The 23,120-nt window shown below is 43.6% G+C and overlaps 3 protein-coding genes across 3 annotated transcripts; all 3 read right to left on the minus strand.

The window, feature by feature from the left end:
• Positions 1 to 8,655: 8,655 nt before the first annotated feature.
• On the minus strand, positions 8,656 to 15,138 carry LOC133892708 (putative disease resistance RPP13-like protein 2). Its single transcript, XM_062333627.1, has 4 exons — positions 14,699 to 15,138; positions 11,413 to 11,631; positions 9,719 to 10,926; positions 8,656 to 9,604 (listed from the first exon to the last, which is right to left on the minus strand). The coding sequence occupies exons 1-4, from the start codon at positions 14,962 to 14,964 to the stop codon at positions 8,658 to 8,660; spliced, it is 2,640 nt and encodes an 879-aa protein (XP_062189611.1). The 5' UTR covers positions 14,965 to 15,138; the 3' UTR covers positions 8,656 to 8,657.
• Positions 15,139 to 15,970: 832 nt separating this feature from the next.
• LOC133892090 (uncharacterized) lies at positions 15,971 to 19,041 on the minus strand. Its single transcript, XM_062332837.1, has 3 exons — positions 17,934 to 19,041; positions 17,417 to 17,532; positions 15,971 to 17,313 (listed from the first exon to the last, which is right to left on the minus strand). The coding sequence occupies exon 1, from the start codon at positions 19,039 to 19,041 to the stop codon at positions 17,983 to 17,985; it is 1,059 nt and encodes a 352-aa protein (XP_062188821.1). The 3' UTR covers positions 15,971 to 17,313; positions 17,417 to 17,532; positions 17,934 to 17,982.
• Positions 19,042 to 20,133: 1,092 nt separating this feature from the next.
• Positions 20,134 to 22,455, minus strand: LOC133891962 (probable carbohydrate esterase At4g34215). Its single transcript, XM_062332685.1, has 3 exons — positions 21,791 to 22,455; positions 21,146 to 21,366; positions 20,134 to 20,346 (listed from the first exon to the last, which is right to left on the minus strand). The coding sequence occupies exons 1-2, from the start codon at positions 22,307 to 22,309 to the stop codon at positions 21,160 to 21,162; spliced, it is 726 nt and encodes a 241-aa protein (XP_062188669.1). The 5' UTR covers positions 22,310 to 22,455; the 3' UTR covers positions 20,134 to 20,346; positions 21,146 to 21,159.
• Between the last annotated feature and the right edge of the window lie 665 nt (positions 22,456 to 23,120).

Genomic DNA, 23,120 nt, shown 5'->3' on the forward strand with positions numbered 1-23,120 from the left:
TATGAGCTTGTGTAATGTAGATTTTTCAGTTGCAATTATAGATACTTCGTTCCTTCACTATGGGTGCTATTCAAAACCTAGGATTTAATAGACAAATGCTATCCTACACCCTGACCAACTGGCGACAACCCAACCAAACTTCTTGTGCCCATCCACTCTCCCCCGAACCATTTCCTTCCGAGCCGAGCCTCGGAACACCCGTATGTGATCTGTAGAGCGACGACGCAACCAGCAGACTAGCTAGGTAGCCAATGAGGATCCAAGCGGGAACTGAAGCGAGGCAGCATCCGCTAGCTCCCCTGCCTGAGGAATCAAAGGGACATGGGCTTTAGCCGCTCCTGTGTGCAGGGAATCAAAGCTACAATGGCCTTGACGAGCTCCATCACCCCAAAAATTTTAGTGTCCAGCCTTTGCGAGCTTTGTAACAGTGGATATTGAGCTCCCCCGGATGGAAATTGGAGCGGCGCGACCTTCCCGGTATTGGGAAGAAGGGGATCCTGGCTGCGGATGGGATTTAGTGGCAGTGGAAAACATGATGTGGGGCTTTGGCTTTTTAGGTACGGAGGTACAAAATCCTGGCTGGCTAAGTTCATCTTCAGGAGCTATCTTAAATTTTTATTCACAATTACAGCATCCTCTATCATTATTACAGCGTCCTTTATTTTTTCATCTCCAGCAACTACCCTATTTTCTATCTTCTATTTCTCTTTTTTCTCTCTCCGGACCCGCTATCAGCCTTCATAAACAGTGTTGCTACAGTACTGCTACAATACCCTGCGCATTTTTCTGCCTCCGGGCCCGCTGTCAGTTCCTGTGAGCAGTGTTGCTACATTACGGCTACAATGGTGCTACAGTGATACATGCTGCTACAGTACTCCGAAAAAATACAGGCCCCACCCTCCCTCCGCAATATTGTAGCGTCACTGTGTGGCACTGGATGAGACGGTGCTGGAGTGCAATTTCCAGTGCTACAGTACTTTGCGGAGTACTGTAGCACTGGATACATTTCTCAGAGGGGTACCCAATACAAACACTTGGTTCAAGTCCTGGTGGGTGCCTCTCAACAGGAGGCCCTACCAATTACTGAGAAAAACTTTAGCTATATACAAAATCGAAAGGTTTATGATAAAACTCCATGTTTATCGATGATTCTGTAACCATTGATCAAATTGCTGAATAAAACTTGTGCTATTGATAAACCAAAACTGATTGCTAAACAAGTAATTTTACCATGATTCAGAAGCCCAACAATTTTGTAACATCTAAGTCATAAAAGATTCATTTCATGATTCAATAGTTCCACCGTTTGCGCTTCAGTGCTTCAGCCTCCATGGTTTAGTAATTCATCCACCATGGTTTTTGGTTCAGTAGTTCATCCCATCATGCAGTCGCTGCCTCTCTCTCTCTCTCTCTCTCTCTCTCTCTCTCTCTCTCTCTCTCTCTCTCTCTCTCTCTCTCTCTCTCTCTCTCTCCCCCCCCCTCTTACACCAGCAGTGATGCAGCTTCCTTATCTCTTGCCGCTGGCGACCAGCAAAATCAGTCCGCGCCCACCTCATCTGTTCGTTTTCGCTACACGACGAACCAAGTGGCGACCCACGTCGACGGCCGCACTCTCCTGCCACCACCCAAGCCCTCAGCCACCCCCCCCCCCGGGGCCACCCGCGATGCAGAGCCGTGCAGCCTTGTACTCCCCGGGTCGTGCCTCAGGTGACGAACCAGCGGTGACCCACATCGATCCCTACCCGCGTTCCGGGACGAACGAACTGTCGGCGCCCAAATTTGGCAATTCCGTGCGACACAGAAATCCATCCAACATAACTATAATTTTTCGCAGCGACAAGCGACTTGTTTACAAAGTATTTCGACTGGCAATCGTGAGAGTCACCGCCCAGATGATTTACAAGCAACTCGATAAAAAACCACCACCCAAATTGCGGGAATTTGAAGTAGCAGCGAAGAACTACCCTAATATGTAGGAAAATAAAGGAGAATGAAAATAGATATAATTGGTATGATTGAACAAGTTGTTACAGTCGATCTCCACCCCCTCAACTATATAAAGGGCAGTTTGGACTTTGCCATTACGGAAATATGACTCTCAACTCTAAAACCTACGCAAACACGTAATGTTCGGCCAAAAACACGAAAAGAATTCAAACAGATCTACGAATCCAACTCTATTCGGACTCGGTCTGAGCACCCGATGGTCCGGTGAGAACAAAAATGATAATTACAGACCATCTGGTGAGTTCAATTGACTAAAACCCTAGATTCTTTACTAATCTACACCGAATGTTCTGACGTGTAGAATGCACTCACCGGAGACTTGCACCGGACTAATATTTTCAAAGAGCAAACTCTCTGCACGAATTCATCTTTATGTTCACCGAATAGTCTGGCACCTCACGGATGCCTCACCGGACGATTTTTTCCAGAAAGCATGTTTCTCTACAAGAAATCGTCCTTATGCACGCCGAATGATCCGGCGACCATGTTACACCTCACTAGATGATTTCTTGCAGAGACCAAAACCTTCTATGAGATTTTGAGATATAGGCACCGGATGGTCCGCCGTTATCACCGGAGTTGTCGCCGGATTAATTCTTGCAGAGAGCAATTTTCTACACAAAATCCCCCTTCTACTCACTGGATAGTCCGGTGATGACACGGCCTTAATCACCGGACTATCCGGTGTGTACAAAAAGTTTGGCCATGCTATTTTTTACTATCAACACATGCCCTCCAGTTTTTTGTAAAGCTTGCGTACCAAAAAAACACTTTTATACAGTATAATCATGAATGGCTTATTATCTACCTTAGGCTATGACTTAGGGTGATACAAATAATATATCGGTCATATATGTATGTTCTTAGGGCGATGATAAATTACATCGGCTATATATACTTACCTCAAGCATTTTGCCAAACGCTTGGATAGTATTTCTTCAAGTATTTCCTATTGATAGCCTCAGGCGTTCTGTCTCCTTGCAAATACTGCAACACGTATGAATTTCTAGGTACAATTTTCGCAACTTTAAATGGATCTTCCCAACTAAGAGACCACTTTCCGAACTTATTATCCTTAGACCCAATAGGTAAAATCGTCTTCCAAACCAAGTCTCCTACTTAAAATGATTTTTTCTTAACTTTCTTACTGTAGACTTTAGCTACTCTCAATTTATCTTTCTCAATCTCCCTCAAAGCTTTAAGTCTTTCATCATTAATGTCATCTACTTTATCTATCATAGTATTATAGTAATCCACAGCCGACAAACCATTTTGTCGTGCCACTCTCAATGGACCAAAATTTACCCCAACAGGCAAAATGGCCTCTTGTCCATACACTAATTCATAAGAAGTAATTTTAGTGGCACTATACTTAGATATGCGATGAGCCCACAATGCTTCACTCAAAACCTCATGTCATCTTTTTGGATGTTCCTCTATTTTCTTCTTTATAAGCTTAATCAAGGTTTTATTATTTGACTCGGTCTGTCCATTGTCCTGATCATAATATGATGAGGAATTAAAAAGTTTAATTCTAAATGATTCGGCAAATTCACGCACTTGATGAGAAATAAAAGAAGAACCTTGATCGGTAGTTAAAGTTTGCAGGATACCGAATCTATAAACAATATGCTCTAAAATAAACTTGATTACCTCTTATACGTCATGTTCTTCAATAGAACGGCCTCGGTCCACTTTGTGAAATAATCCGTAGTAACCAAAACAAAGCGATGACTTTTGAAAGATGAAGGATGAATTTGGCCGATGAAATCCAAAGTTCATCCACGAAATGATCATGGTTTGATGATAAAATGCAACATAGAAGGAGCTAATTGTACATCACCAAAAATTTTATAAGCTTCACATCCTTTGTAATATCTAGAGCAATCATCAAACATAGTCGATCAATAAAAACTAGCCCTCCTTAATAACCACGTTATTTTGTGAGCCGACTGATATGTACCACAAATACCTTCATGTACTTCACCCATATCAATTTTACTTTGCTACGAACCTAAACACTTTAGAAGTAACTCATCTATGGTTCGGTGATACAATTCACTACCCAACATCACAATAGTCCCCCCCCCCCCCCAATTAACAGAGGGAGGGTAGTGGTCTAACAAATGTTTGACAGTTCAAGAAGGAACTGTTCTTTATATTCCTCTTGGGCAGGCCCATAGACATTAACCATTGTTCATTTATTTTTTGATTTTTTATCAAACATCTCAGCCCAGATGTGAAATTTTCCAGAGGAAAAGGAGACCACATCAAACCTGTCCAAATTAACCCCACACAACATGCCACCTGACCTACCAGAGGAGGGTAGCCAGTGCCAAGCATATGATTTTCTAGCATCTATCTTTCTAAAGAAACTATCTACTAACTTCTTCCTCATAGTCTCCTGCAACCCAATAAAATCAGTTTTCTGTTCTTGAATCAAATCTCACAAAAAAGTCCCCATTCCTTTTTTGGAGACACCCCTACAGTTCCAGAAAATTCCTATCATTTTTTATATTTGGGTTTGTTGACTGGCCTTTTCCTGAGATTCTACCCAGAGCAAATCTTGGGGGTTTCTCCTTCAGAAGTGATGTCACCATCTAGAGGATGGTTCTTCACTTTACTGGCATCTTGACTTGCCTTTTGGTTAATCAATTTTTTTGTGTTTTTTCTTCTTTTTTCTTGATGACACAATTGAAAGCCTTCTTTTTTAGAATCATCACATTCTATATTTATGGCCAACTGCTCCTCAAAGGGGAGAGTGGGTTGGTTGTTTTGGTCAGCAACACTTGTGCCTTGTTCCTCAATTTCATTCCTGACCTTCAAGTTGTGTCTTGCCACCTCCAAATCCTTAATCACATCAAATTTGTGCATGTCATGAACAGAGATAGCTATACCCATTCCCCTAGATCTAGATACCAGCTCAAAATTATCAAGAACGGCAAAGGAATTAGAAGCATTTAAGGAGGTACCTTCAAGGTTTTTCTTCTTGGACAAGAGAGTGGCTTTATCAACAATCTCCATATTAGTGTTCTGCTGCCTCTGAATTCTTTCACTCTACCTCACTTTGGCCTTCACTTGGTCCTGATCATCACTTTTGGCCTGAACCCTTTCAGCCCTTGCTAGATGAGTATGTCCTTCCTATGAGCTCTCGTTCATCAGTTGGGTCATGTTCTCATTCTGATCTTATGTCTTTTGTTCAACTTCTTCCTGGTTGAGTTCCATAACAACACCTTTAGACCCACTACTCTGAGAAGTAGCTATGTCTTTGCCTTCAGAGCTCTCATTGAACACAGAGGGTTCAAGCATTTCTTTGGTTTCAGCAGAATTCTCTTCATTAATCCGTGGAACTTTCTCCTTCTCCCCTTCTCCACTTTCCCACTGATTATGGCTTTTTTTTTTTGCTTCAACAGCAGCCAAGGAGTCAAATTTTGATTTGGTCCAATTTGAGCCATACTCATTAATGACTGTGATCCCTGAAGTTGAGATCTGAATAGCACACACTTTCTGTTTTCATCACTTTCCAGGTGATCAATGGCTCGGTCAATCATCAAAGAGTTTTCTCCTGGAGCAATGATGTCCCCAATTAGCAATCCCTCATCACTCTCCTCTTCCTCACTTGGAGTGTTTTCAGCAACCTTTCCTTTACCACTATCTATCACAGGTGTAGGGGATGGGCACATGGTGCTATAAGCCTTCTGGGCGTCAGCCATCAATTTTGTCACTGGAGCATTGGCGCCTCCCCCCATCTGTGTGGCTATTTCATTATTTTTTGCTTCTTCCCGCTGGCCAGCAGCCTTGGCCTTCTTGGGTGAAGGGTGTTCAGGTTCCCTGTTAATCCTAACCCATTTATTGCCCGCGGCATTGGTTGCACCTTGCTGGGGGTCTTCTCTTTGAAAGAAGAAGTCATATAAGTGGAACTCAAGCACACCTTCAACCACATTTGGCACCTTATTCACATATTTTACATATTCAAATTTTGCAAGATTTTCTTTGTCTACCTCCATTGCCAGGCCCACTAAGGAGGCCACATAGCAAACTGAACTCTCATCTCTTTTGTCAAAGGGAATGCCTTTAATCCTAAACCAGGTCATCTCGAGAGGACCTTTGGACCCAACCAAAGAGTTACATTGACTTAGCTTAATAATCGCTATTGGAACTGTTCTCATTCTCATTTCCAAGAAATGAGATAATTCTTCAACCTTTTTGTCAGTGGGGAATCTCAACTGAAATTGAGTTTCATTAAGTTTCTTGGCATACCACCTCCAGGTGGAGCTGGGACCCGCAAGAGTTCTAAATTCAGCTTCAATTTGCCTGGCAGTCACCACTCCTTCCTTAACAGTAATCAAGGCACAGCTGGACATGTCCCTGGCCTTTTTGTCATTTGATCCAGTAGGAATCAGATAGAAGCCCAGGCCAAGGACAGCTGAGCCGCAAAAGGGGGCAATCAGCTCCCAAGGATTTCTCAGAGGGAGATCCTGTAATCTGATCTCGGCTCCAGTTGTATTTTGTTCTTGATTGTTGTTATCCTCTCCCCCTTCTTCATTCATATTCCCCATGACCTCCTGCTGTTCGTGACTCAATTCTTTGCCTTTCGAGGTCTCCCCTTGTTGATGTTGAGCTTCCGCAGGTTGCTCCTCTTGTTAATACGGAAATCATTACATATTTTTTAAGTAGTAAAGATATGGTACATGCATACTAAATTTGGTTGCATGGTGTAAGATATGGGCAGTTGCCACAAGCCGCGAGTGTGTTGTACGCTCATGGTGCAGAAGTTTTATTGTGCGCACGTAGCCACAAATGATTGGCATGTTGTACAGAAGTTTCTTGGACTCGGGTAATTCACAGAAAAGACACAGGCAAACGCAGACGACTACAACGCGAGAGTCGTATGGATGCCTGCAAGTAACGTAGTACCAGCTGTTCATATCAGTCCCATTCGCAAGAATCTACAAACTAGCAACTATGACCAATGTAAAGCCTTCAGTACACTGTCATGGGCTTAGGACTGTGGACCCGGCTGCAACGGGTCGAGTGGCCCAGCTGGTTGGTTTGGCAAGAGGGCGCATAAAAGGGCCATCGCCGAGTGAACCAGGGAACGAAGAACAGAAAATACGGAATGGTTCCTCTTTCTTACTCAAGTTCTGATCCTCTCTCATGCTAGTTTCTCTATTCCTATTCATGTGCTTCTTTTCAGTTTAGATTGCTCTTTCCCAATCTTTGCTTCCATTTTTCCAAATTTGTATCTTAAAACACCAAGTATCCGGTTGGGATTTTGGCAATATAACTCTTATGCTTGTGTTGATCGGTGCTTGATTATCGGGTGCGTGACATACACTAGTGATCCACACTAGTCGGCAGTGCATGACGGCAGAGAGGGCACATATTTGATGCGCTCCAACCACTCGGTGGCGATGCAGTTCTGGTGGAACTCTGCCCGCGTGAGCACGGCGTTACGCTGGCCTCTTCACCGTCCTCAAAAGTCCTCCAAGCAGATGGCACACTCCTTGACACCGCGGCCATCTCCTCCGGCGTGAAGCGTCTGCTTATCCAGGTCGGCCACCGCCGTGGCGGGCGCGGCGACTGCTCCAAACCCACCGTTGCGCTAAGGTACGTTTCTTCTTAGAGCCGTGCAGTGGTATAACTACTACCACGTCAAACGTTTACTCCTGCAAGAGCGCTAGGGCCTGAATTCCGTCGAGCAGGTCAGTCACGTCATCGTTGTTCCCGTCGTCAAGAAGCTGTGCTGGCTCAAATCTTTAGCTGTCTACACTACTTGCTCTGAGCAACAAATACTTCTGATTGTTGTCTACAACACTGAAAACATCTACTAGCTTCCCTCGTCACCATTGCTCGCGGCACCTTCCAGAAGCACCGGGACATCTGCAGCTGCCATGACATCAATCTTTGCATGCAAAATCGAAACATTAGGCAATTGGCATCAGAAATGAAGTTCCTTTGTGGCAAAAAAAATCATTCTGCCTTGATAATCCTGAAGAAATCGGGAAGGTCAAGCCAGCGGGTTGTGCCGATGTGGAAGAGGGGAGAGGAAGTAGAACTTTTTGATAGGATCCGAAGGCTGAGAGAGGCGACTACAAATTTGATAAATTTCAAGTAGTTGAAAGATAGATGGATATATCGTCAAAACAAAATGCTAGTCGTGCATTTTACTCATTTAAAAAGAATAAAGCTCCAACTAACCGGTACTATATCAAAAGGTAGAAAATAATAAGTGCTAAAAAGCTCACCATAGTGCAAAAGTGAGCATAATTAAGACCGGTCAGAAAACAATTGTCAACATCAGAAATTGTATTTTATCCATATCACACGAGCAGTTGAAATCTTTCTTAGTATAAATACAATGCAGTTGAAATCTTTCTTAGTATCAATACAATCAAGCATTTATTTATTATGGCTATACAATGAACGAGTTTTTGAAACACCATTACAATAATTTTTTCAAACAACACATCATTACAATAATAAACACCATAAGACCGAAAATAGACAATACAAGTACATGTTTCAATCATCAAGCGCGCGCGCACACACGATTACATGACGGAACAACACATAGGTCGATGCTTACAAACAATGCATTATTGCGCTTGATATACTTACCGCCAGCTAGCTACTGGGCATCCATTTATTCAATGTCTTCCAGCAGCCCGTTCAGTCCTTGGAGTCCGTTTGATCTTCTTATAAAGGTTTTCATCCTCACCACGGAGCTTGTCCACAATGTTGGATTTACCCACAATCTCAATTTCCAGATCATTAGAGTAGGATAAAATATCCAAATCTACAAGCCTGGGAAGTGATGATTCATGTATTTTAACTTTCTTCAATTCTATCAAGTCAATCGTCAACCTCTTCAAGCTATGAAATCCACCGGGAGAAAATACAAGTTGTCCATCCTTGTATGATCCAACATCCAAAGTGAGGCTAGCAAGGAAGGGCAGCTCAGCTAACTTATTGATGAAGTCCTGTGAAACCATTGTTTTCTCTAGTGACAAAAGAAGTAGATTGGGCAGGCATGATTTGATGTCATTTGGTTCAGATGGCATGTCAAGCTTCCCGTCCAATTCCAAAACCTCAAGGCGTCGAAGCGAGGAGCTGGTGAACACACTTGATGGAATACCATCACCATGTATGGTCAGTGTCACAAGGTGCTTCAGTTTTTTCAGAGCAGCAGCTAGCACCTTCAAATGACCTTCGGAAAGTTTCCAAATGAACAAGGAACGGAGATGGATCATTTTTGCAAGAGTATTTCTATCCCAACCATACTTATCAGGTTTTATGGTGTCAAGTGTCTGTAGGTTCTTCAAGTCACCAACCCGTTTAGGCAAGATGAGGCAATGACCAAACACATGCCTTAGTGTTCTAATCTTCCAGAATGACTCAGGTAGCTTCTCAACTGCAGTATCCCGGACATCAAGTGTCTGAAGATTAGTGAGCCTTCCGACCGATGGCGGTATCTCACTCAAAGAACAGGATGTGACAGCAAGGTACTGCAGGTGCACCACATCACCAATTTCATTTGGTAACTTGTCACCAACTTCAAGGCCTTGCAGGTTAATAACACGGAGGAACTTAGATACTTATAGAAGTTGCTGTATATAAGATTTGATGTCCTCCTCCTTGCACTTGGTTCCATGCTGTGAGCAATGTAGGCAGGTTGAAGATTGTTGCGCTTTGGGTTCCTCTTCATCGCTGCTTTCATATTCCTTGCTTATTTCTTCCTTTTCAAAATTAGACAAGATGGACCGTAGCTTTGGAATAGGGTTGGTTAGTGTAGCATATTTATCCATGCGATTTTGCAGGGAGAGGCGGCGAGCAGTTGACAAAGCTGGGATGTCATCACTGTTATGGATCTCCACAAAATTCACCTCTTGTGCTTCAATCTGTAGAAAGGCATGGACTTTGCTTTGGATGGACACAAGCTCCTCTTCAGGACTGTTCTCATCCATAGGCTCAGGGTTGATTAAATGCCTCGCGATCAACTCCTTCAAGTAACGGTAACCAACCTTCTCTATTGTCATCCCTTCCTTTGGTCTTAGGAAGCCCTCTGCCATCCACATGCACACCAAATCTTGTGCCTCAATTAGCATGTTTGTTGGCAATGCAGCAAAGTAAAGGAAGCAAGATTTCACGTCATATGGAAGATCATCAAAGCACAGGGATAGTATGCTGTCAAGCCGCTTTGATTGCTTGGATCTAAGATGATCAAATACAGCTTTCCACTCAACCGGAAACTCCTTTGTTCGAAGAAGGCCTGAAAGAAGGACAATTGCTAGTGGTAGCCCCTCCGTGGTGTCAAAAATGTCTTGACGGTAATCATTTACAACACCATTTCGTACAGCTTCATTGTACTTTGGACTGCTTTCTTCCCTGTGAACTCTCTGCTGGAACAACTCTATGGTAGCATCCTCATCAAAACGGTCAAGTTGGATGACAAGATGATCATAGTTTCCTGGTGGCTCTTCTGGCCTCTCCTTTGACATTCTCACTACTCTACTGTTTGCTACATAAGGGAGCGCAGCTAGGATGTGTTTCCATTCAGTGGTGCTAACCTCACCATCTATCACCACCAAGTATTTCTTCCCTTCTAGTTCCTTGTTGAGTTGCTCACTGACATCCTTCTTAGATAATGTGAAGTCATTCTCCGTGAGATCCCTAAGGATTAGTTTCAGGATATCAGAGGCACTAGAATAAGGTGGGAAAGTTGCCAAAGCCTGCATATCAAAATGGTTCTTGATCGCCAGCCTTTCATACGCATCTCTTACAAGAGTTGACTTGCCCACTCCACTTTGCCCTGTCAAAGAGATAACCTGTAGACGAGCAGTGCCACCACGCAGAGCAGAATCGAGCTCTCTGTGCTTGTCCTCGCGACTCACAAGCGGGGGCTGCAGCAAATTGTCCCTGTGGTCCATATATTTTTATTGAACGGTTATTGCACAACAAAACAATAACTTTTCCAAAGTACGGTACTAATAAGCAATGTCTAACATATAGTGCAAAAGATTCTATTGTGCAGGTAGAAGCATGCACACCTCCAAATGTATTTATTCAAAAAGAAATAATTCATCTTAAGAAAAACTAGTGGGCGTGTTCGTCTGGTGTGCATGAGTGATGGTGTGAGCGTGTTCATCCGGTCAGCGTGAGTGATGGTGTGTGTGCATCTTCCTCGTAATAGCTAAAAGAAAAAATTACATGCAACCAAAGAAGTGTAGTACTCAGTCAACACAGGATCACTGGGTTGGGACTGTAACTAAGTATAAACCACAACACCCATGCTAAAGGTCAGTTTTGATACTTGTAAGTTGTTCTACCACTCCTCTAGGATAAGCCACATATGCAATTATCAACATAACAAAAATCAAAAAATGTAGTGCTCAGGGAACTTACAATTTGGTTGGGGCAACAGAGATGGTCGTGGAAGCTCTCCATGGTACAACCGTCTTGTCAGTGGAGTCTTCGATCTGCTTGTACTTGTCCTTGTTCTTAACAATGTTCTCAAGCCTTGAGTTGATAGCTTCGATCTTGCTAGAAAGGTTGCGCCGCACACGTATTTGTGTAGTAAATCCAGCAACGAACCTTATAATGGTGCGAGTCCAGCTTGGGTACCTTGAGGGGAAATACTTTCACTTTAAGTGAACTTGTATTGTATAGTAAATAATGAAATCATGCAACACTAGATACATGGATATTACATTCCCAAACATTAGAGCAACTTGAATTGAACTTTTGATATGCAACAAATTATGGGCCACGCAGAAGCTTGCATGCATGGAGCTAGATGGCTAGGTATGCACACAGTCCACTAGGTTTAAGTTCTAGACTTGGCGTTGATGTCCACTGATTTATATGGGAAGCTGAGAGCTTTCTTTGACAATTGTTCACAATGTTAAATCGAGGCTCCCATTTGCCGCCGTGTGTGTGTGAGTGCGGCGACTCCAATTTGCAGTCCTCGCGAGGCATGGTTAGCCGGCAAGGCGGCGGTAAACCTAGGGATGGCAATGGGTCTAGACCCGTCGGGTTGTACCACCCCGTACCCGTACCCGTGTGAAAAAATTACGCCCACTACAATACCCATACCCGCACACGGGTACAATATTTACCCGTACCCGTGCGGGTAACGGGTACCCGATGGGTTACCCACACCCGGAAACTCACCCTCAACGATCGGGAGAGGCGACAGAGGGTGAGGTTACGGTGACGGCAGGGAGGGGTGACAGAGGAGGAGGCAACGGTGGCGGAAGCCACTGGGAGGGGCGGCGGAAGAGGAGGAGGCGGCGACAGCCGGGAAGGGTGATGGAGGAGGCGACGCCGGCGACGGTCGGGAGGGGCGATGAAAGAGGTGGTGACCGAAAGGGGCAGCAAAGGGGGCAGCGGAGGAGGAGGCAGCAGTGGCGGTTGTCGGGGGAGTCAACGGAAGAGGAGGTGGTGGCAGAAGAGGCAGCGGCGGGATTGGTCAATGGAGGAGAAGGCGGTGGCCGGGAGGGGCGGCAGAGGGGGCTACGATCGAGGAGGGTGATGGAGGAGGCAGCATCGGCGGCGAAGAGGGGCGACGACGGCGGTGCTCGGGAGGGACGAAGACAGTTGGGAGGGGCGGCGGTCGAGAGAGGCGGCTAGGAGGGGTGGACGACGGGTGAGAGGGGCTTAGAGGCGGCTGGGAGGGGTGGTCGGGAGGGTAATGTGGGCTAATCGGGTTAGTTGGGGCTAGGTGGGCCAGATTTGCTGGTGGCCTGGGAGATTGAGGACCCATGGGTACACGGGTATGGGTAGTAGGAGAACGGATCCGTATCCGCTCCACCCGACGGGTGACGATTTTCCCCATTAATAGACCTGCGGGTATGAGAAGTGGTCCATACCCGGCCCCTAATAGAGTAATTACCCGTCGGGTTTCGGGTTTCGGGGCCCCATTGCCATCTCTAGGTAAACCCTAGCTAGAGTGCTGGAGCGAAGCGAGAGAAAACAACGTTGATTTGTTCTGTGCGTCGTGCCACGCGAACGCCTAACAAAAATAGACGAGGGAGAGCCAGATGGTTAACTTTTTGAAAGGAAGTTCTCCTGTACTTTCGAACAAGGGAACTTCCTTTTAAAAAGTTCCCTAGACTTTCAGACAGGGAAACTTCCTTTCAAAAAGTTCCCCTGTTCGGCTCTCCCTCGTCTGCTCGTGTTAGACGTTCGCATGGCACGATGCACGGAACGAATCAGGGTCGCTCCGCTCCAGCACTCCAGCTAACATAGAATGTGCCTTCAATTATATAGATACTAATATAAGACTTTTTCTTATGAACATTCATTTTAAAATACTAAAATTGCATTTTTCAGTAATGTAGTTTTGTTGTTCTGAATAATTTTAATACAGAACAACAATTGAAAGGGTTTATTCTTTCTTATGAAATTTATTTGAACATGTAAGAGAAAACTATATTTTCTCAAGCTTTGGGCAGACTCGGGCTTGGAAATTTAAGAGGCTGGGCTTTTCAAAGTCCGACCAAAGCCGGGCACAGCTGATTTGATATTTCTTTTTTCTATATTTCTGAAAACCTTTCCAACACTAGGATGTGATCTTGTACAATTCCTACATTACCACTTAAAATTTCCTATGATATTTTCATATATCATTCGAATAATTTTCTCATAATTTAGCATGCAGAGGGGTCGAACCAGTTTCTTTCTTTTCTCACGTATTGCTTCATAAATCCTTTGAGCCAAGCAGGACCTAAATATAATTCTATAACCTAAGACTCAAAGAAAAGTCATACATGGAAAAGAAACTTCTTAGCCATCCATTATATAGACCAAGTTATAAGGTTTCATTTACAACGCTGAAATTCGTGCAGGCACTGGAAAATATTCCCACATCGATGGAACTTAATTAACGCCTAAGATTTAAAAAAGGCACCTATCCAGTACAACACGTACATGCAAATTTGGGACTAAAACGGAGAGTCCCTATTAAGGACAATAAATAATGCATTTCAGAAAAGAAAAATAGAAATAGATCTGTAATTGAAAAAGAATAAGTAAAATAAATAGTGCAATTTCAGTATGGAAGTAATAGAAGATTGATATTTTTTGCACCAACTCTATCTCCATATCAAGTGCCATATAAAAAAATTAAATTTAAAAAATAAACCAACTTGATTTGTGTGTGAATAATGAATTCTCCATTTTGTAGGTACAAACAAACTCTTATGATTAGCATATCTAAAAACGATATATAATAAAATAAGTTTGAATGAACTAGCCCGTGCAAATGCACAGGCCGTTGACTAGATAGTATTATTAGGAGGCCCCCGAGGCATAAAAGAAACAAGCAAGCATCTAGCAGAAGTCAAATCAAGATTTTAATTTATTTATTGATTGATTGATTTGGAAATTTTCTAGGGGAGAAATTGGAAATTTTCACCCAAATTATTCGAACAAGATATATGTAAAAACATTTATGTTCAAACAAGAAATTTCATTACTTTCGATTCCCCTTTTAAACTTAGGCCTTCATTTTTTTTTCGGAAGAACAAAACAAGATCAGGCTGCAATAACAGTTATACAAAAGAAAATGTAAAGTTAAATTTCTCAGGCTGCAATAACAAAACAGTTCAACAAACAGATCGGGAAACATGCCCGAGCCATGACGCAGTAGAGGAAGGCGATCGGCACGAAACGCGATGCACGTGTATACCTGGATAGGTCGACCAGGAGGAAGTACTGGTCGACGGCGTCCTCGGCGTCGAAGGCGGCGTCGCGCGTCTGGTGCAGCCACACCCGGCTGGCCTCGTCGGGGACGACGCGGCGCCGCGGGTCGGCGTCACGCAGGAAGGCCTGCATCCACATGAGCTTGTCCCGGAGGCTCCGGATGTCGTCGTTCACTGCCACCAGCGCCCGCGCCTCGCTGACAGCAAGCTCCTGCAGCTTCCCCACCAGGGGCCCGATGATCGCCTCTGCCATGCCGGTCCGCTCCCTTCCTTCTTCTCCTTTGGTGCGGCCGCAACGAGCGCAAATCTAGTCACACCACCGGATGCCGCAACCCTTTTTGATTCGTCGTCGTCGTCATGAAAACGAAGAATTAGAATACGTGCGCTTCGTGGTCAGTCTCCATGCGACATAGGAATAGATTCTGCCACTGCATAAAGGTGAAAGCCAACGTGCATGCAAACGATCTGCTACAAGGCAAGTATATGTTCTTTCCGGCTCAACAAAAAAAGGTACATGTTCTTCGTGTTAGTGAAGCTCGTCGTGGACTTCCAATTGCAATGTGGCAGCTGGGATGTTCTTCCGCATTGGATTATCATAGTAAAAGTCAATTTTACTACCTTTAACCTATCCTGTTATCATAGTGAAATGTCGGTTTAAGTGACAAATGGAGTGTTTGGGGTAGTCAAATGAAACTTTTCCTGTTGGCATATGCTTATACTTCTTTGGCTGCACAATATGCTTCTCAATGTAACCAGTTCCACCTACTTCAGCATATTCCTTATTGAGTCCTGTTTGTTTATTTGACCTTATTAACTTTTCGTGGTCTTTGAAATGTGGAGCACCCCCCTGCGCCCCAAGATATGGTGAACTCCATCAAGATTTTTCGAAACAAATGATATGGTGAACTCCATCAAGATTCGAAACAAATGAATAGCGTTGGACCAAGGGATCAAAGTTAACCAAATGTATTTATGATCTTCAAAACATTCGCATTTTGGAGTTATTTTTTAATTTGTTTGTGAATGCTACGGACGAATCCAAGTACCTTGAATGGTCGTTCTTTCAAAAGAAGTTAAACTGGTGAAAATAGGCAATGAAACTGTTTCTCACATATGATCCGTATCTCATGTTTTGAATCATTGCAAGTTGACAACTGCAAACAAAATCATTCTGGTTGATTTGTAAGTCCAAAATCATTGACAGAAGTACTGCCTAATTTTTCATAATCTATGTAGCCAACAAATTTTACTACATGATCAATCAATCAATGAATATTGTATTTCCACGAAACAAAAAGGATCGAAGAGGCAAGTAATTTGCATACAATTCAGGGAAATTAATCACCTCCATACAGATGTACTGCCTACTAATCACTGCAATTCCATGTAACATCTATATTGGTTAAAGAAGGAACCACATTCTAAACAAAAGGCACAATTCCAAGAACCAATGCCAGCGTCTTTCTTGTTGTTGGGCCATAGGAAGCCACACCACCGGAATCCAACACCCATCAGCATCATGGCATTGATGCTAAATAACAGGCATCAAGACAATCATAGACAGTTGAATAAAGTAGAAAGTACAATTTTAAATAAGCAGAGGTAGATAAAACATTTACATAACTCATGATGAGAGGTGAACATAACATTCAAAGAAAAAAAAAATCCATTATGGACAACTCAGGCTCACCAAATTGAGGTTTGTGTGCCACGATGTATTTTTAAAACATCCATTTTTAAATGGACAGGTCAGAGTACATGACTTACATATCCAATCTAACAGCTCATCTCGGCAAAAATTGCCATTCACCGATGCCAAAATATGTTGCATACCAGCATCGATTGTTTGATGGAGGATAATCAACATCTTCTCCACAATTACACTTATTTACACCTCTCCCTGCTTTTAATCTCTAAGCCAATCTTGCTTAGAATGTATGCATAGTAAAAAATGCACTGTCAGTGAAATCCTAGTCCCTCTCACCCACATTATCTTGAGAAACTCTGCTCATGTAATTCTAGTTGAAGCCAAACATAATATACATACAGGGATAGTCCACAGATAAATCTAAGTTACTGCTTAATAAATATATAAATCAAGTTTGGAATCGCCTCATATGCTATACCAACCAGCCGCTTCTTAGGGCTGCTAAATCAGATATTCAAACCTAGCTTGTGTCCGATGTCAAGCTCAAAGTCAAATGCCAACAGCATACACATCCTAAGCCATACCAGGTTGACATCATCATCTGAAAAATTATCACATCAAATTTAGAGAAATTAAGTTGAGAGCATCCTTTTACCCTTTTCTACTGACTCCAAAAATTTATACATTTATTGGAGTAAGCACTTGCCTCCATCAAATTTAGAGAAATTAAGTTGAGAGCATCCTTTTACCCTTTTCTACTGACTCCAAAAATTTATACATTTATTGGAGTAAGCACTTGCCCCCATCTATGCCTTCAGTCTAACCATTCTTGCCGTGATGCCATGCGGCTTCATTGCAGAATACAAATCCATGAGCCGTCAAGGCATAAAAGAATATTTGAAAATTTATTTGAGGCCTCAAGGCATCCTCATGTGTCCATCTGAGCCCTCACACCTGCAACAAAAAAATATTTCTAAAAAAATATTTGATAAGGCGCAAATACAAAAAAAGAAGAAGAAGAAATACTGCTAATCATGAGGGATCATGAATCATTTACCTTCTTTCCGACACAAAGCAGCAGCTAGAGATGGCAGTCGGAATCGGGGGAACGACGACAACGGGACCATATTGCCAGCATTCCTAGCTTTGGTGTAGATGAAAGCCAAACCTCACCTGAATTGAAGAAGGTTATAAGGCAGATTTTTAACAACAAAATTATTTCTCAAATTTTTTTCGTTCACTTGATTTCTCTAAAATATACATGACTAACTTCTTAAAATTGTAAGGGTAAAAACTTCTATCCACAATTATTCAGTCACATGACTAGTTGTTACTTGTTGCTGCCCCACCCCGAAAGCAGCTTCAGCAGAAACACAGAAATTCTAACAAATCACAAATTGAATAATGCATCCTTGACACTTCAACAAGTGGAACACTCATTCTGTTTATGGTACCATTTGCACTCAATCTAAATCAGAACAATACTTGACACTGATGATAATAGAACAGTGATGTCTTCATGTATTCCAATTACGCAGTTTTCAGGTAAGAACAATGCAAATGAGCAAACATACCTTCAGTTGATTTCATTCAACCACAGAATTTGATCTTTGTAGGCCAATATCAGAACAAGCTCGGGAGCATCCAAACCTGCGTTCTTGCGACATCCACTTCTGGTGCACCTTGGTATTCAATACCGATGAGTTCACTAGTGCCATCAACTAAAGAGTACTCACTCCAACCTGCAGCCCGTGGCAGAGCCTCATATATACAATCCCCTCGAACTCCCGGTGAATCTGGACCGAGCCACGCATCAAAGCCATTGCTGGACATGAAAAGTGTCCGCCTTCCTAGGCTCGTTGCCTTCACCCACCTGTCCTCCCCAGATTTCCATCGGAAAAGCTTGTACGCCGGCTCGGTCGACACCTTGAAGATGAGCAATGGCTCACCGGCGCACTCCCCAAGCATGAATATTTTGCTCTCCATCCAAGCATTCCTAACATACTCATCGACTTCGCCTCCGAGAAGCACCAACTCGACCTTGTTGTCCAGTAGCTCCGCAACTGCGAGCTGGCACGTGTTGAGGAGCACATAGAGGACGCCATTCACAGAGCGCATGTCGACCATCATGTGCAGGCCATTGAAGAACGCCCCGCGCCAGGGGCTGTCGTCCCTGAGCCGGCAATACTCCCCCCGCCATCGACCGTCGCTGAGCCGGCAGTAATGGACCCACCCGGGAGCGATGAGGAGGACGAGGTCGCCGGCGAGGACGGCGTGGGAGAACAGGGAAGGGGCGTCGGGGACGCGGACCCGCTCGCCGGAGAGGAGGTGGGTGACGGCAAGCTCGCGGGCGAGGTGGTCGTAGGTGACGACGCGGGCGCCGTCGGAGGCGAGGACTGCACTGGAGATGGGGGAGGGCTCGCGGAAGCGGAGGAGGAGGCGGCGCGGGAGGTGGACGAGGGCGAGCTGCGAGCGCGATGGGGAGTGCTGGGGCACCAGGAGGTGCGGCGGCTGCGCGGCGAGGACGGCGCGGGAGGGAGGCAGGGCGGCGCAGTAGGCGCGGCAGGCGGCGCGGAGGGAGAAGAAGTCCTGGAGGGTCTTGAGGTGCCTCGCGATGTCCGGGATGAGCTCCGCCGGGAGGTACGGCGGCCCGACGGCGGCGGCGGCGGGGCGCTTGTCCATCGTACCCACCTTCCTCCTGGGATCGGTGACGAATTGGGAAGCAGACGGAGGCGGCCGCGGCGACCGGTGGGGATGTCGCCGGATCTGCGGGTGATTGCCGAGCAGGTGGCTTCTGACGTCGGCCGGACGGCGACTGCGCTTAGGGATTCGTTTATATTGAAAGTGGATTTTGGGCTGGAAACTTCCAACCCAATTTAGTGTTTGGTCTAGAATCAACCCATGCACTTTATTTGAGAGAGCCCTATATATGTACTTGCGAGAAATGAGTTGTAATTGATTCACATATTTCATTCTTCCAACTAAATAAGTAAGCTAGGTTTAGTGCTAGAACCGATTGTTTTATCGACAAATCAGAAGCTTGTGTCACCGAAATTTTATTCATTGAATTTGTACCAAGTTTTGTGCTGGATGGTTAGGTTTTTCAAAATTCAAGCAATCCAGCCTCTCTCCTCACCTGGATTTTTTTATACTAACATAACATGAAATTTTTATATCCATTATAGTTAGTTTATATTGGAGCTACAGTTAGTTTACACAGAAACTATAGTCACATTTTGATGTAATTTTCAAGCAATATTACTGTAACAAAAAAATCAGGTGAGATCCACCTCAATCTCATCTAAATTTTTATTACTACCATCATCACATGCAAGTGTTAGCCATAGATCTTAGATCCAATTGTTACAAATTTGAGTGAGATTCTCCTTAAATTACCCAAATGAGATATAGACGTCCCCCTTAACAACTTTCTTAAACTAAACATCTAAGTAACTAATCCGAATAATGCAATATTTTGCATACATTCTGAACAATCAAAATCCTAGCTGTTTAGGATGTGTTAGATGAGAGATTAGGATCATAAATTCATAAATACCTACATCCTAAATCTCCCAAAGCGATCTTGCGTATCAAACAAGAGGTTAGAGTGGTTCAAAACAATCTTATCGCTCTATTTGGGTACATGTTGGAATGGTTGAAACATTTTGTTTCATGCTAATAATTACATCATGTTCTGCTGAATTTCTACAAATTTTAGTTATATATGTTTCTCAATTTCGTATTTACCGATATCACGAGTGTTTGATCCGATGCTACGAAAAAGGTAGGTCTGCCATTATGACCAACTGTGGTATATTACAGTGTGGAGGGAATAGTGGATTATACATGAATTTGAGGCTCTTCAGTGTATTCCCGAAGATCAAATGCTACAATGTCTTTCAATGATGAAGTGCTCGAGCACAAGCCGATCTTGTAGCAGAATGCCCTTGTCAAACATATTTATTGCGGACTGAAGATGGGAGGTGCCTGTAAAAATGCAAAAACCGGGAATGAAACAGGAGCCAAGGATTGTATTCCCGTTTATTTTCTGCCTGTTCATGACTGAGTTTCATAATTGCAATAGGAAAATGAGCAAAAGAAGCAATGACCATTTTATTGCATAACATTGCTTTGGATCATAGTTTATTTATGTATTTTTCCCCTACTTTGGTGAAGAGCTTCCATGCTTTCTCCCAAAATTGAAAGTGTAAATCAAGGGTCTGATTTGCAACCTAAGACCCCAAACTGTAACACTTTAGGAGTTGTGCAATTTAGTTATGTGGATAGCATAGAAGCATTAATTCAAATATATTATCTGATAAACAGTTAAAACGGTTAGGAGTCCCTAATTATGAAAACAAGTTGGCACTTAATTTGCCAACATACCAATACCATCAGTTCAGTAGCAAAGGAGTTCTGACTATCTTATATTTAGTTATGTGGATGTCAAAACAGAAGCAATTATTTTCTCTAGGGAACCAATGTGTTCGTTTGAAGTGCAAACGGTATATGCATGCAATTATTAGACTTTTTTAATTGAAAGATAAGATATAGGTAGGTTGATGCACTACAATGTAAGCACGAAGAAACAAAAAAAGAGAAATGCAAGATATACTACTTGGACTGCCATGGTTCAGTTAAAACAATAAAGAATAATTTTTGAGAAATAGATGTGGCTCATTTGCTCCTTATCTCCAAGAAGTCACATGGATATATCTTTAAAGATAATTTCAAAATAAATGGCCAACAGTTCATTGTATCAAACGAAGACTCTCAAAAAATATACCTCATGGGATTCACCTAACAAGCTGCTGTTACAAAATTCTTGATGTAGGCTTCTGCAAGCATTTCTCCAAGCTTTACTTGTGCCTCAGTGGTAAGATGCAAATTATCTTCGTTCAATGCCAGACCAATTGCATCGACAGTTACAACATTGGGCAGGTTAACACTAAGCTGAGCGCTTCTCACTTTTTCAATGTTCCTTTTATTCCCGGATGCAAGAGCAACCTGTTTAGTGAATACAGAATCTTGATAAAAATGGTAGTAGACACTGCAAAATGCAAATGATATCCAGAGGGATAACAGGTTCTATGGTCAAAACTCAAAAGATTCTTACAAAGCACACCCTAGTGGATGGAGCAGATCACAAGTCAACCATCAGTTGAGCATCTAAATGAAAGATGACACTAAAAGATAATGAAAGTAAAATTGAGGATCTTTTCCTTTTGCCTTCCCTATCATGGCTCAATCAAAGTTGGTTGAAATTCATGACAAAGACATGGCTAGGACGAGGAATCACAACAAGCATTTGTTGCACAATGTTGAGATCAATGCATCCAATTCAATTTGCTCTAATTTTGACAAGTAAAAAAACAATCATGCCAAGAACACAGCTAAACTACACCAAATAAGACTAGTTGTCGCCCATCACCTGAATGAACGGCAGTTGCGGCATCCCAAGGTCCTCCCTGACATTGGCGATGAGCCTCTCCACGTTCCCGCGGTACGCCGCGGCGTCGGCATCGGACTCCGCGTCGCTCTCCCCCTGGTACCACAGCACGGCTTCAATCTCGCCGCACTCGGCCGCGGCGCGCGCGCGCCGCACCATCTGCTCGTACAGGTGTTCCCCGCGCGCCCACTCCCGGATGGCCGTGCCGCCGACGGCGCACGGCACGAGCCCGAGCCCGACCTCGGCGCCAGGGCCGGGGGGGTCCAGCCGCGGGAGCACGCCGAGCGCGAAGGCCATCCCGGGCCCGACGCCGCAGGTCTTGGCAGCGTCGATGTCGGCGTGGAGCGGCTCGCGGGCCTCCTCCCACTCCAGCTTGGCGGAGAGGCGGAGGATGCGGGGGTCCGGCACGCACTCCGGCGGCACCACGCCGTCCCAACGGCGGTGGTGCACGCCGCCGCGGCCGGCCATGTTGCTCTGCCCGGAGAGCACGAAGATGCGCATGGCTAGCACGGCAAGGCGGGGCGGGGAGAGGGAGGAGGAGAAGGCCGCGGCTGCCCGGCGTCAAGAGCTGGCTTTGACGGCGGAGGTGAGTAGGTGATTCCGTTGGGAGATCCGTGCTGGGAGGTAAATATTATAAGTGTTTTCTTTTCTTTTTTTTCATATGTCAGTTATTAAATCAGGAAAGAATGATATGAATTAGATCCCTTATTGCTTGCGTCATGCAGTTGTGCGGACACGTCACATGGGGAGAGCGATGTGATGTTAAGGCTACCTAAAGTGGTATAGAAAAATGCTACCAAAAGCAAGATTCAAAAATTCGTTTGAAACTCGAAACACGGAGGTCATCGAATTCTTGATATTTCAAAATTTTGGTTAAAGTTCGGTAAGAATTCAGCGAAGTCACATGGTCAAACTAGTTTGATCATAGAAAAACAGATTAAATTGGGCATTTAATAATCATACGATTTCACGAACTAATTGCTCGATTTCGTCTGTAATTGATCGTATTTTTTGTATTTCATTTGTAGTCGAAAATCACTCGATTTCCTTCAAAAATTGCTTAAATTTCATCGAAAATCGTTCAGTTTTATCAAATTTCAGTAAAGTTCAAAAAAAATTATAAAAATAGCTCAACCTTGTAAAATTCATAACTAATTCATCTGAGCTTCAAATCAAGTGAAACAAATTTTCTTACATTTATTGTAATATTATCTACATGATAAAATTATTTATAATCATAAAAAGTTGAATATTTTATGTGAGAAAATGTATTTTCTAAACCTAGTTAAATGCATAGTTAATTCTTTGCTAA

The sequence above is a fragment of the Phragmites australis genome, chromosome 15, assembly GCF_958298935.1.
Source record: "Phragmites australis chromosome 15, lpPhrAust1.1, whole genome shotgun sequence".
Lineage (NCBI taxonomy): Eukaryota > Viridiplantae > Streptophyta > Magnoliopsida > Poales > Poaceae > Phragmites > Phragmites australis.

Bases quoted from the DNA above. Each gene is read 5' to 3' on its own strand.
- LOC133892708 (XM_062333627.1), bottom strand. From the start codon at position 14,964: ATGGCAGAGGCGATCATCGGGCCCCTGGTGGGGAAGCTGCAGGAGCTT. The intron at 10,927-11,412 runs GTAAGTTCCCTG...TATGGACCACAG, and splicing joins TCTGTTGCCCCAACCAAATT to GGACAATTTGCTGCAGCCCC. The intron at 9,605-9,718 runs GCGATGAAGAGG...AACTTCTATAAG, and splicing joins AAGCAAGGAATATGAAAGCA to TATCTAAGTTCCTCCGTGTT.
- LOC133892090 (XM_062332837.1), bottom strand. From the start codon at position 19,041: ATGGACAAGCGCCCCGCCGCCGCCGCCGTCGGGCCGCCGTACCTCCCG.
- LOC133891962 (XM_062332685.1), bottom strand. From the start codon at position 22,309: ATGCGCATCTTCGTGCTCTCCGGGCAGAGCAACATGGCCGGCCGCGGC. The intron at 21,367-21,790 runs GTGATGGGCGAC...TTCACTAAACAG, and splicing joins CGCAACTGCCGTTCATTCAG to GTTGCTCTTGCATCCGGGAA.